This window comes from Apaloderma vittatum, unplaced genomic scaffold (genome assembly GCF_000703405.1).
Source record: "Apaloderma vittatum isolate BGI_N311 unplaced genomic scaffold, ASM70340v1 scaffold28729, whole genome shotgun sequence".
NCBI classification, from domain to species: domain Eukaryota; kingdom Metazoa; phylum Chordata; class Aves; order Trogoniformes; family Trogonidae; genus Apaloderma; species Apaloderma vittatum.
In genome coordinates, this window is record NW_009733963.1 from 2,517 (window position 1) to 16,407 (window position 13,891).

General features: G+C 36.2%; 1 protein-coding gene across 1 annotated transcript; it reads right to left on the bottom strand.

The window, feature by feature from the left end:
- Positions 1 to 2,518: 2,518 nt before the first annotated feature.
- Positions 2,519 to 12,290, bottom strand: LOC104278963 (FCH domain only protein 2-like; the record flags this gene model as incomplete). Its single annotated transcript, XM_009876096.1, has 5 exons — positions 2,519 to 2,623; positions 6,675 to 6,827; positions 6,918 to 7,059; positions 8,335 to 8,409; positions 12,199 to 12,290. Coding segments are annotated over 5 exons (567 nt in total), but the record flags the coding sequence as incomplete, so codon positions are not given.
- Positions 12,291 to 13,891: the final 1,601 nt, after the last annotated feature.

Genomic DNA, 13,891 nt, shown 5'->3' on the forward strand with positions numbered 1-13,891 from the left:
AGCAGCCCAAAAGCATTGTGAGGTTTTTCCTGCTGCATTATCTTACATAGTAAAACCATTTTTTCCTCTTTCTACATCTCAGCCTGATTTAAACATGTAATACATACCTAATAATACAAATATGAAAGCTGAACAAAACCCACCGTCACATTCTGTCTCTAGATACAAAATAATCTGTTACTTTTCTCATTCTTTTGTTGTACTAACTAGCTCAAATGAATTTTTCTGTAGATAATGAAAAGCCTGGCTATTTTGTTTGGTGAAAGCCTCTACATTTTCCTTCACTAATTCACTGACAATAAAATCCATTTCAAACACTCTTCATGCTTATCTTCTGTCAGCTTTAAACAAGAGCTCCTTTTGATTATCCATGGCTTTCTGGCTCATTGAGTACAAGTTTACACTGCAATTCAGCAAAGCTACCTATTGAAGTAATATTTGTTAATTTTTTTCTTACTGTTTCAGAGAGCAATAAGTCAACTGCTGTAAAAACAATCTCTTTCTTGTAAGGTATAGAATAGACAGCAGACAGCTTTTGTGAGACTAAATAGAGACTTAAAGCAATCTGACATTGCTCTGCAATGTATCAGAAACATTCACTGACCCCGTTTTTAGTGGGGATTCATTAATTTCCAGAGTAAAGTAAATAATAAACAGGGCAGGAACTTCTTGATCCAGACAAGCCACACTTGATTATGACTTGAGAAATAAATGAAACAGTTCAGTATTTTTTCTGGGGTCTACAGCAAAAGTCAGGCTGCACTACAATTTATGTAAACCACACAACGATGCTGTTACTGGAAGGGTATTGAGCAAATACAATAGTTACATTAACAGGAACACTACAAAAAAGTTACCATCTTGGGTAGGAGCAGTATGTCATCACATATCAGTTTCATTCCACCTACTCTTTAATTCTGGAAACTCTCCAGAAAAAAATGTTACACTTCAATAATTTGTTGCTATTACATTGCTACTTCCTTCCAAGAGTTGTTTTAAAATACATATTAAGTTTAAAAAGGCTGACTGGTCCCAAAATTCTCAAGTGACTGCAATCATATGCAACACCAAGGCAACAGATGTAAATGTGTAAGGTGGACACATATATAAGTAAGCTCAGGTCAGTGTCACATGTCAAACCAGCTTAAAGAGGAAATTCTTCACCCGTGGCACCACATTGCCTCTGTCCTTGTAGCAGCACAAACGTTTGTGTGATCTCTTAATAAAGCAAACTGCAGATCTCTTCTGAATTAAAGCCAACCTTCCTTCATACATTAGTTTTAGCCGGATTAGTTTTACAAGGCTGCTTCTTGAAAATATTGCACAAAGGAAAAAGCATGGAAGTAGGACAATTGCTACTTTTGACAGCAATACCAACCTAAAATGTATTGAAAACACAGCTTCATGAACTAGAAGTGAGAAAGTAGAACAGTCCTTATAGCCTGACCATGATGCCCATAAATTTTCTCACTGAAGTTTTATTTTTAATAAAACCTTTTAATACTATTAAGTGCAGTCATCACTATTTTATACTCTACAGTAATAAAAAAACACTTAAAAGTCACACATTTTTAAAAGAAGAGAAAAATAATGTGCATAATCAAATTTAATTAAAACTAAAAAAAAAAACAACAAAAAAAAAACATAGGGAGTACAGCTCCTTCTATTAGAACCAAACAAAGTTACTGCACAAAAACATGCCTTCTGCAAGTTCCTCAAGGAAAAGTTGTCAGGAGTCCTAATGTAACAACTATGCTAAAAGCAGAATTTTACAGTAGCATGCCTGAACACTTCTGTGTTGCAAATGTCTGGATTGGGTGGTGGGAGGAAAGAGTTCTGATATGTGATATATGTAGTACCCTTTCTCTAACAGCTGTGTTGACTATCTATTCAGAGATGAAGTAGGTCAAGTGCTAATGAAGTTCTCAAAGTAGGAAAGGATTGTACAGCTTAGGGCAGCCTACACAATCCTCATGTAGTGAAATCTGAATTTCCAAGGAGTTAAGGAAAACCTTAATACTTTCCCACTTCTACGTCAAAAATACAAGTATGACTGCATCACCCTAATAATTCCATCTATGCGTAAAAGTTAATCTTTTAAAGTATTGAAAACAGTACAGAATTTTCAACGAAGAAGAGAGTTCCTACCCTAACCAAGAAACACATAGAAATAAACATGCTAGCCAGTCCTCAGTTAACTGCTACTAGTAAAAGCAGAAATGATTGTTTTTTGAAATCTGGGGCAGCGGAAAAAATTCTGCTACTAACAGATCTGTTTTTCTTCAAAAAGTCTTTCCAGAGCGCCAGCACCAACTGTGTCATTTAAGGACAGAGTACGATCACAACATAAGTGGTCAGTTTTTGCCCTTCAAACATACTACTCGACATTATTGTTGATATCAGTTTCCAAAGGACATAATTCTGTTTTGAAGTTTTTCAAAAGCTTTGATTTCAGAAGACTTCAGAAATGAAATAGCATATATTAAGCTATTTTACAGGTAACTCATTTAACACTTACCTGTGCAGTTTCTGTCATTTTCTGTTCAAAGTCAGATTTAAATGCAGCATATTTCTCCACATACAGTTTATAGGTATCTGTAGCTTTTTTTGATTTAACTGCTGCCTGTTGATCAGTACAAAAAAAGAGTGTCAAATGTCATACATAGAACCTGATCCAAGGTTTTTAAAGCCACTATTAAAAGAAATTCTAGGATGATCTATAAAAATATTCAGGGGCATATCAATGGGTAAGTACCATAAAAAAATTTCACCATCAGCTAACTCAGATTCAAGCTATTAGAGATTACTATTTAAAGCTATACATAAAAAAAATCCCCCACAAACAAAGGCATAAGGTAAGAGAGCAATTACCTAATTTAAATCCCTTGCCCTTATCAGCAGTGACAAATTTAGAATACACTTATTTTGAAATCAGATTTGTATTGCTGAAGTTAACTAATTAGCTCTTCTCAAATATTTAGATTTGCAACAGAAAAACAGTAAGAAAGCAGGACTGGAATACAGAGAAACCAGTTATTCACGCAATTCTGAAAGAGTCAATGATAAAAAAACCACAAGCAACCAACCAAGGTGCAGCTCTCTTAGAAAGGAAAGCAGAAATTCAAAAGCACAGGCATTACATCAGTGCAAATTTTAAGATTATGAGATATTTGAAAGTTAATGCAGAAGATACTGATAGCTAGATTTAAGCAGTTCAGTGTTGCTTGTAATAGTCCTTTTTGGCATTATAATTTGCTGTTTTCTTTTTTTCCATTATTTGTTGCTAATAATCCTTGTTGCAAAATAGTATTTCTGGGAGTTTAATATTCTGAAAAGACAAAACAAAACAAGGAAAATTCTGAAACTTCGTGGGGAACAAATCTGAATGAAGTGACTATTTGGTAATAAAAAAGTAATTTTCAAAGTTTACAGTATGACACGAGATGGAGTTTTTAAAACTTTTGATATTGTTTGCATTTTCAAGTTAAAAAAATCATCTTGAACATCAGCTTTTTTTTCTAGCTTCTTTGCTCACCATGCATACTTTATCTCATTAAAATTTCCCATCAGTTCTAACTCAAAAGTATTCCTGAATGGTTAATGACATCAGTAAAGACAGCTGTGTATTTACTAATTGTTCTAGTTCTCTCCTTCCCTCTTTCAAATTAATTTCAGCTGTCCCACAGTAGAAACAGAAATTATTTCTCACTTGCAATGACTTGGGAAGCTGACCACTAGCTCTAACTTCCAAATGAATTAATACAAGGGTGCATTCTGAAAAAAATAGTTATATTCTTCGATTTCCAACAACTGAAGATCATGGGTAACAGTATAGCATTACCACTTGTTCACCTGCAAAAACATCAATCAGAACTTAAATTAGAGGAACCAAAGCTACAGTTCCATTTTCCCAGCTGCAAAGACAGCTTAAGCAGATCTTAGTTGTAGCGTCCTAAACTCAGCATAACAGAGCCTGAAAAGTATTTCACTGTATGAAGAATATGGGTCCTTCAAGTATTAAAAGGAGAGCATGACAAATAGTAGCAGATTCATCAGTTACTTGTCCTTAATTTTACTTCATGATCCTCACTCTCGTATATTCACACAAGGGAATTACCAAGAAGAAAACGATCTTATATTGTTTCCCAAATATCACTTATTATGCTGAAAGTACGAGGTGCTCTACGAACACTTGCTCTTACAAATAACTAAGACTGCTGTTCAACAAGATGATTCCACACTTAACCATTGAACAGGAGGCAAACATGGCTAAAACACTTCAGAAATATGAGGTTTTTTCATAAAGCATTATGTAACTGAATTCCATATGCATGGAATCTTAACATGCCCCAAACAATCTGTCTCTTGTAATCATGTTCAATGATGAGTGGAATCTGACTGTTACATGCTGAAGAGCATCTACAAAACCCAACTACTCAGCAGGACAGATAAAATGATAAAATACATGAACATTCTATGATTAACTAGTAATCTCTTCTGAAAACAGGATGTGTCTATTCTCAGGTGTGGCAATTGCTAGAACTCTATTTAGCAGATTTACAGTAAGAGAAAGAATAAGGATCAGTCAAGAACTTTTTGTGAAGTCACTATAAATAGAGAAGTTCATGGGTCAGAGAAAAACAGGAAATTACACAAGTTAACACTGACTTGCAGCTGCAATGAAAATTGCAACGTCTCAGATACCTCCTCAGATTCTTTAATAAAGTACTTTTCCAAATACTTGTCTGGGTGATAAACTTTTAGCATATTGGTGCAGATTCCCTGTTTTCTGGTTATGCCATTATTCTGTGATTTTGATAGAAAACATTTTTCATGTTGTGCTAAAAGTGATAAATCTATTCTCTGCCAAAAGAAAAATAAAATGAAACAATCTTTGTCACCATGTTTCTGAAATTACAACAGTAAACTTGAATAAAGGCATGACTGAAGAGATGTGATGGACACAGTTACCTGCTCCCACTGGAAACATTTTTTAAGTACTTGCAGAGCATTTAACTGTGGCCTAATTGTTCAAACAGCAGTATCTAGGGAAGATGCATAAAACAAAGGCCTTCATCCTATAATGTTTCCTCTCCCTTCTCTGGTAAATATCAGACCGAACAGTTTTATTTCCAATGGAACAAGGATGTTACATCTTAAAAACAAGCCTTCCATCACATCAACTTTTCCTACTGCAAAGTTTCAATGTAATTACAAGAATCTAAAAAAATTATGCTTTGAACAGAACGTCACAGGAAAACATCTGGCAACCCATGTATATTTGATTCACGCCTAGAATCCAACACCAACTGTCATTTGAGACAGAAGCTAGGAAAAAACCTAGATTTATATCACACATAAAACAATCAGTACATAGTCAACAATGTCATCAACGAAAAGACAATAACCAACTCTATCTGCTCCACCTAGACAAAAGTATAAAAGGTACTAAATTCATGCTAAAAAGAACAGTCCTACATAGATCAGGTCATTGGAGTAGGCAGAGGTATCAAGATTTAAAAAGAGAAAGCGTAGAGACAGGGAAACATGGTCTTTTTCCTCTATTACCTAGTTTCCTGGCAAAAAGAAGAAGTTACAGTGCTGCCAGCAGGTCAAAAGAGGTGACCCTTCCCCTCTACACAGCACTGGTGATGCTACCCCTGGACTACTGTGCCCAGTTCTGGGTCAACCATTGCAAGAGAGAAATGGAGAGAGTTCAGTGAAGAGCCACAACAATGAAGGGGTTGGAGCATCTCCCCCATGAGAAAAGGCAGAGAGAGCTGGGACTGTTCAGCCTGGAAAAGGGAAGGCTCAGGAGGATCTCATCAATATACACAAATAACTGAAGGGAGTCTGCAAAGGAAATAGAGCCAGACTCTTTCCAGTGGTGCCCAGTGATCGGACCAGAGGCAACTGGCATGCACAGGAACACAGGAGGTTCCCTCTAAACATCAGGAAACACTTTTTTCCTGTGACCAAGCACTGGCACAGGTTGCCTAGAGAGGTTGTGGAGTCTCCATTCTTGGAGATAGTCAAAAGTCATCTGTACGTGGTCCTGGGCAACTGGCTCTAGGTGGCCCTGCTTGAGTAGAGAGGTTGGACAGTATGACATCCCGATGTCACTTCTAAACACAGCTGTTTTGCCATTCTGTGAACAGACCAAACTCCTCCATAATCCATGGACCATACTAAGTACAACATTAACATACTCAGTCATCCCTTGGGTTTTTGGTCCATGGAAGTAATGTTAACTTTTCTTTCCTCTTTATTACTTGTGTAATTATCTACTTTGTCTCACTGAAGGGACAACAAACCTTCTACTCCTTAATTCAGTAAGAAGGGCACTGACTGTTTGCGTGTTTAGGTAAGGAAATCTATCCAAAACCATAACAGAGGCTGAAACAATTATATGCAATTTCTGTAAAAGCCACTAACAAAATCATCATGTGATTCAAGTATTCACAAAATAGTTAGAATTGCAGTGCAGTTAAAACAGATAAGGAAGTGAAAACAAACATAACTAAGTACTCAAAATATAATGCACATTACTAAACAACCACAACTCCTACTTTCAACTACTTTTAGCCCTTTCTGAGCATTTCACTTGCTGATACAAGGTGAATGTGCCACTGGCTGACAGCACAACAAATTAAAGTAATATGTCACAGAATTACCTTATCAACTTCTCTTTGTGTTGCTCCTTCCTTCTTCAAACGCTCTTGTTCAACACACTTTGCATTGTAGTTTTCCTTTGATTTCTGTAAGGCTTGAGTGATACTTTGAATATTCTGCACTGCTTCCAATGTTCCTGAAACATCTTCTTTAGTCTGCCAAATATTGCATGGTTGTCAAAACCAAACCATTCCAATTTTTATATTAATTAGTCATTGGACATGCATAAGAAATAAATTAATAACCTTTTTATAAGCTTTGATTTGTTCATCTCCATACTTGTGAACTTCTTTTATTAGCTCTTGTAATCTCCGCACAAGATCCAAGTGACAGCTTGCTAGTTTTTCTGTTGAGGTTTTGAAAACATCCCAAACCGGTGCAAATGTCCTAGATTGAGGAAAATAATATTTAATGCCAAGTGGTATTCCTAATGATGACACAAAAGCAGCTCAAAAATACTTTAACATGATTTTAATGATTTTATATGTTTACTTGCGTAGTGCGAACAAATCAGAAATTAATTGGTTAGTTAAGTTTCTAATTGTCTTACATCATTATAGCCACGAGATGCAGGAAAAAATATTCGCAAAGATGGTCTGCCACTAAAAGAAATTTACTGATTAACAGAGATTAACTGCATGGTAAAGAAAGGCAGATGACAGATCATTCCTCAGATTCACACTTCTATACTGAATGGACTACCTATTCTAAAGATACACGCCTACTTCAGTTTCCTGATTAATGCTGCTCAAAAAGCAATACTGTACATAGCTTTTAAAGCACTGATGTTCAAGTCAACATGCAGATACAGAAACTTTGAAGAGCAACAACAAATGGTATCAAATTATCCACTGACAAAACCTCCCAACAGTTCATACCATCACAGAATGTTTTGGGCTTGAAGGGACCTTTAATAGTCATATAGCCCAAACCCCTGAAGTGAACAGGGACATCTTCAACCAGATCAGGTTGCTCAGAGCCCCACTCAACCTGATCTTGAACGCCTTCAGCAACTAGGCTTCTACCACCTCTCTGGACAACCTGGTCCAGTGTTTCACCACCCTCTTCATAAAAAACTTCTTCCTTTTCTAGCTGTAATTATTACAAATAAAAAAAAACCCCAACAAACTAGCCTCATCTAAGAAGTCTGAGTTCTCACTGATATAATCTTTCTACTAAAGGAACATCCATTAACCATTCCAGGTTTTGAACACATATCCCTTGCATAAAACTTCTGTTAAACTATGGAATAAATCTGCTGAAAAGCTTCATTATTAACATCTCTGAGGACAAAAGATAACACTCCAGAAAACATAAATAACAGAAACAAATTTACTGTCACTTTTGCAGACTATATGTTTGTTCTTCAGAGTAATTAACATAGGCTTCGGATCACAAAATAGAAAGTTACACTCATCTGAAGAGAACTCATCTTTAAACACAAAGGAAACACGTTTGAGCATTGTTTTTTAAACTGTGAATACAGAATTATACTATGTTTTTGTCATAGCTGCATGATATTTTGCAAGGTTACTGAAGAAGTAACAATCATTTTTAAAAGTGGCAAAGCTATGCTACCTTCAACATCATCCATAAAATATTCAGAATCAAATTTGATTCTTTACATGTATTTATTTATTTATTTATTTTTCTCTTACTTACCCAAGTTGTGTGTAATTGCTTGCTGACTTAGCTAGTTTTGTCATTGACCTTGAATATGCCTCTTCTATTGTAGCCCTGTCAAAGAAAGCCATCAAAAGCATAATAAAAATTTTTAATATTTGAAAACTTTCTAAAGATGCACATCAGAGATCTTTTTATTTTTATTTTAGCTCAAAATGACTCCATTTTAATCACCTCTCAAAAACGATATGCAAAATCACAGAAGTACATTTAAAAAAAAAATGTAAAAATCCTGTGACAGAATGTTACAAGGAACAGAAACAAGTAAAACCTAGGGACTGAAGACTTGAAAAATGTATTTCCTTCGTTCCTATACTCTCTGCTGTTCCACTCAGACTTTACAGTTCTTTAGTACTAAACAGTCAGAATGAGGTGACATAACAATCACCAGGCCTAGCACTATCTAAACACCAGTGATTTACAGAGCAACGGTATCAAATAAATTTGTAATGAAAATATGAAAATAAAAACCTTGAATGTTTACTGAGTAATCACATTAAATAAAATGGGCTACTCCATTATTTTTTGTAGGGGGTATTGTTTTTTGTTTAAGTTCTTTGTATAATGATATTTGAGTTTGAAAAACAGTAAAGTAACATGCAGTGAGAAGTACTGTGTTCTACGACTTATAGTAGTTTTTAAAGAAAGTTGTGTCAATACATTCTGATTTATTTTGGAAAATCTCTTCTCTGCATAACATTGCGTTAAAAGTTTCCTGCACTCAAATCTATAATTTTACTTGTATTTTGGAGATTCAGTATCCAAGGGTCAGCACAAATACTTCAGACCCTCTACTGGGGCAACTGCTGTGGAACAGCAGTCACACACAACCTGTCACAGAAATGACTCCTTGCAAGCCCTTCCCCATCAATCTTTCTCAGCCTCCTAAGGTGAGAGGGTAAGAAAGACCTGTGTGTATCTTTACCTTGCTAACGTAAGGATACACATCATCTTAATTTTCTGCCCTAAATCAATATTCAACATAGTGTAAGCCTAGATTTAGAAGCATCCTGGATTTGAGTAAATTGAGTAATTGGCTTTTACTGAAAAAGTAAAAGCTTGAAGCAATTTCTTGCCTGATGGATAACACCTTCATTCACAAGCAAAAGACAGAAAAAAAGGGGGATAAAGAATTCAGCCCTCTCTCAAGTAATACCATCACTATAACCACTTATTACTGAGGCAGAGGCTTTTACTTCTCCTTTACAGAAATATGAACCAAAGTGGCAGTAGTCTCCTGAAACAGAGAGGCATGTATTTAAACCTACTGAACTTACGAAATAATTGTACAGTCAACTGGACAATCGATTTGGATAAAGGGATAAAATTGTGAAATGCAGAAACTCAATTACATTTTAAATTTCACCTACAAACAACAGTGAAATTATTCGCCATAAAAAGTAAATTAACTTTATCCTCCTTACACATATTTACATACTTTTGATGATAAGAAAAAGTTTAAATTCCCAAGGATTTGGAGTTCTTGCTTGCTGCAGAGCCAGAAGCACATACGTACAGACACTCAGAAAAGATAATGATGGGTTTTTTTATTATCATGATGAACAGTATATTTTGATTAATTATCAATAGCTTCTATCAAAGTTTTCTAGATTTGATAGTCCAGTGCCTTTTTTTTGTTGGGTGTTTCTGTGGGGTTTTTGTGTTTTTTAAAAACACAAGATTTATTACCAAAATCCACACCTCTCTTCTTCGGTGTAATCTACAGCATACTTACCTAAGCAGTCGCCACAAAACTGGAATTCTGCAATTTACCACACGATGTCAAGATACAACAGTTCCAAACACTAATAACCAAAAGACGCTGCTACTGACCAGTTGGGTATGTATATCTACATTTGTCCTATCAACCTTCCAGAGCACTCTGATGTACAGGTAACACACTATGAACGCCCGAGTAAATTATTTTTCACCCATCTGAATATCTCTCTTTACTAGGGATCTGTTAATCTTGTAAAAACTAAATGGTAATATACGAATTGTTAGTTTCTTTTGACCAAGGAGACTCTTTTTCTGACACCTGCAGGCAAGTAGCGCAGAAAAAAGTGTGATAGACTTGTGGAGAAAAGCCAAAACTATACCTATTTCAGCTCCTAGCTAAGCATAGTGGTTTCTTACAGGTAAACAGTTTAGGTGTTAAATGCACACAAACACAAGACAGGTCACCTAAAAAATCTTCCCAGTATTTAAAGAAAAACCCACAACTGTGGAGGCAGCCCAACCTTCTTACATTTTCACTTCTTTAAAACCAAAATTTCTAGACGGTTTATCAAGAAAAGGACAAAGATATCAATCTTTCAGCAGAGAGATAACTTGCCCCACCCAAGATTTACCAACATTGAGCACATTGCCCGCCACAAAATTCACTTGTTCAGATGACATGTTTCTGAATGGCAGATCCAACTGCCTCAGTTCTTTTAGTACTTGACCTTTAACAAATATTTAAAAACAAAAACTAAAAAGTGAAACACCATCGTTGAAAATCAAATTGGTATTGACTAACTGAACACAGACAAGGAGGAAACCTTCCACTCCTTCCAGGGATATTCAGCTGGAAAATCAGGCACAGTTCAGAAATATCAGATTACAGATTAATTTATTTAATTCCTTCTTTTTTTTTAGTGTGGGGTTTCATTTTTTTTCTAGAGGAAACAACTTTGCAATTTCAGAAGGTTCTTACAAAAGTTTTGAAAGAAAAATATATATAAAAAAATCCTTACACTGACTACAATAAAAACCCCTCACATTTCCATAGAATGTTTTGGGATGGAAGCACTCTTTAAAGATCGTCTAGTCCAACTCCCCTGCAGTGAGCAGGGACATCTTTAACTACATCAGGCTGCTCAGAGTCTCATCAAGCCTGAAGTTGAATTTCTCCAGGAATGGGACCTCCACCATCTTTTCGGGCAACCTGTGCCAGTTTCACCACCCTCATTGTACAAAATTTCTTCCTTATAACCAGTCTAAATCTACTCTGCTCTAGTTTAAAACCATTCCCCCTCATACTGTCACAACAGGCCTTTCTATTTGAGTTTAAAATTGAAATTTTGATGAAAAATTCCAGAAAGTAAAAGCTGGGGTTTTGGACAGCTTTTATGTCAAGAAACCTTCACTGAAACAGGTCCTCTATCAGTCTCTTGAAAGTTTTTTCAACGCAACATCTGTTGTCAATAACTGAATTAAGACAAAATTCTGAAGCAGACATACAACTAATTTTATCCAGAATGGAAATTCTTATGTTCAACATAGCAGCAGCAGTTCTCTTTGACAAAGAACTAAAAACATCACTAAGTCATCTGTTTTGGAAGCTCTCACACTGGCAGATTTCAGTTTTGTCCCTTCCACCTCATAAAGAAGAACCTATGTTATTTTCTACACATTATTTACTCGTCCCTACGTATCACTCGTAGTTTGTTGAAGAAAACACTAGCACTTGCTAATAGTCTAATTCTACATCTATGGTCAAAAACTTTTTAAGACTGATCATTTTTACTTTAAATTATTGCTATTATTCCAAATATGATGAAAAATTATGATTAATTTAAACAAACAGCTCTACACCTGATGTGACACTCCTAGCTTCTATTCTTGTTTTTTAATTCAAATCTGAAAAATTAGAAGTTTGTTATTAATTGATGCTTAAGAGTCACTATTCAGTTCTAACTGAATGGAATAAACCTAGATAAGCTTGTAGTATACAAGACATTTTAAAATCCTTATTGTGTTTTACATATTTTTCATGTTAGTGTTAAACACAATGACAAATTCAAAGAAAAACATAAAGAGTATATTAAAGAGTCAGGATTAACAGAGATTAATACTTACCTTTCTCTTATAAAATCTGCTAAGTCTTTTGTTGATAAATGTCCGTGTTTCATATTGTGATAGAGGACATCGAAGCCATTGTTCCTTTCCCCCTAAAGATTAATAAAAAGAAAGTAAAACCGTGAAACACAACACACTAAAACAATTACAGAATAACGTATTGAACCTATGCACGTCAATAACTGATGAAGTTCCATGAAGTGAATAATTTCTAATCCTTCAGCTTGTTAGCAATTCTTGTTGGTTCTCTTCAATTCCCTATATGTAAAACAAACTAAAATCATCTCACCAGCTACTACTACCCTTCTAATGACAACTTTTCTTCTACATATTTCTAGACTACATTCAAAGCCATTTATTTTCTAGATTTCTACAAGACTTCTATTCTTTCACTTCCAGGAACTTATTAAACATATTATTTAATATCGCACTCTCTCTTTATTCTCTCATATCTTTCATTATTTTCCAAGAACTAAAATTCATGCTTTGGGATCATTGGATATCACACTTCCCCAATTCTTCACACTTCATGTATCTTCCTCTGTTTTTTTGTAAAATTGGTTAAAACACATCACTTGCTTCTCACTGGCAGCTTCCATCTATCACCTCTGACACTATGGTGAACTTCTTCCAGGCAGAAGAAAGCAAGAACAGAAGAGAAAGGAAGGTGAGGCAAGGTGTGGCATAATAGCACTGCTACCATAAGGGTTTTCCTGTCTATTCATTCCCCTCATCCCTGCCAAAAGCTTCAGATGCATAATGCTGTTGCTACAGAAGATGCAGAAGAATTCCCTCAGGAAAACTGCATCCATGTTCACAGCAGAAGGGGAAGAAGGCTGGAAGGTAATGGAATGAAACAGAATATAGTTCATTCCCAGTTGGAGGGGACCTACAAAGATCATCTAGTCCAACTGCTTGACCACTTCAGGACCGACCAGAAGTTAAAGCACGCTATTAATGGCATTGTCCACATGCCTCACACACTGACAGGCTTGGGGCACCAATCATCCCTCTAAGAAGCTGGTTCTAGTGTTTAATCACTCTCTCAGTAAAGTAATGTCTCCTAATGCCCAGTCTAATCTTCCCCTGAAGCTGCTCTGAACCATTCCCATGTGTCCTGTCACTGGATCCCAGGAAGACGAGACCAGCAGCTCCCTCTCCACTTCCCCTCCTCAGGAAGCTGTAGAGAGCAATGAGTTCACCCCTCAGCCTCCTCCTCTCCAAAACAGACAAACCCAAGTGCTCAGCCACTGCTCACAGGACATGCCTTTCAGCTCTTTTACCAGCTTTGTTGGCCTGTACTGGATGCATACAAGGACCTTCACACCCTTAAAATCTTGGACTTTTCACAATGGCAGGTCTACATCTCCAGTGAGAGAGGACTGAGGATTTGTTCCTAGACCACTCCAAACATATCTGTCCTTCCTGATCTGTAAAAAATCTGATTGTGCAACCATAAGGCACAGATGATCATGGAAATTATGGAGCTAAAAAATAAAGGTGCCAAACAGAAATAAAATCAGTGAACCAGATCACTATGAGGACATGAACAGCTGCACTGCTCAGCAGAAGAGGTGGGAGCAAGGAGCAGAAGGCTGGCAAGGATCAGCCAGCGTAAGTAAGTGGAAGCAGCTGTGGGTGGATGGAAGCACACTGCAGCAGCCACAACAGCAGACCCACTTCTGTAAGGTGT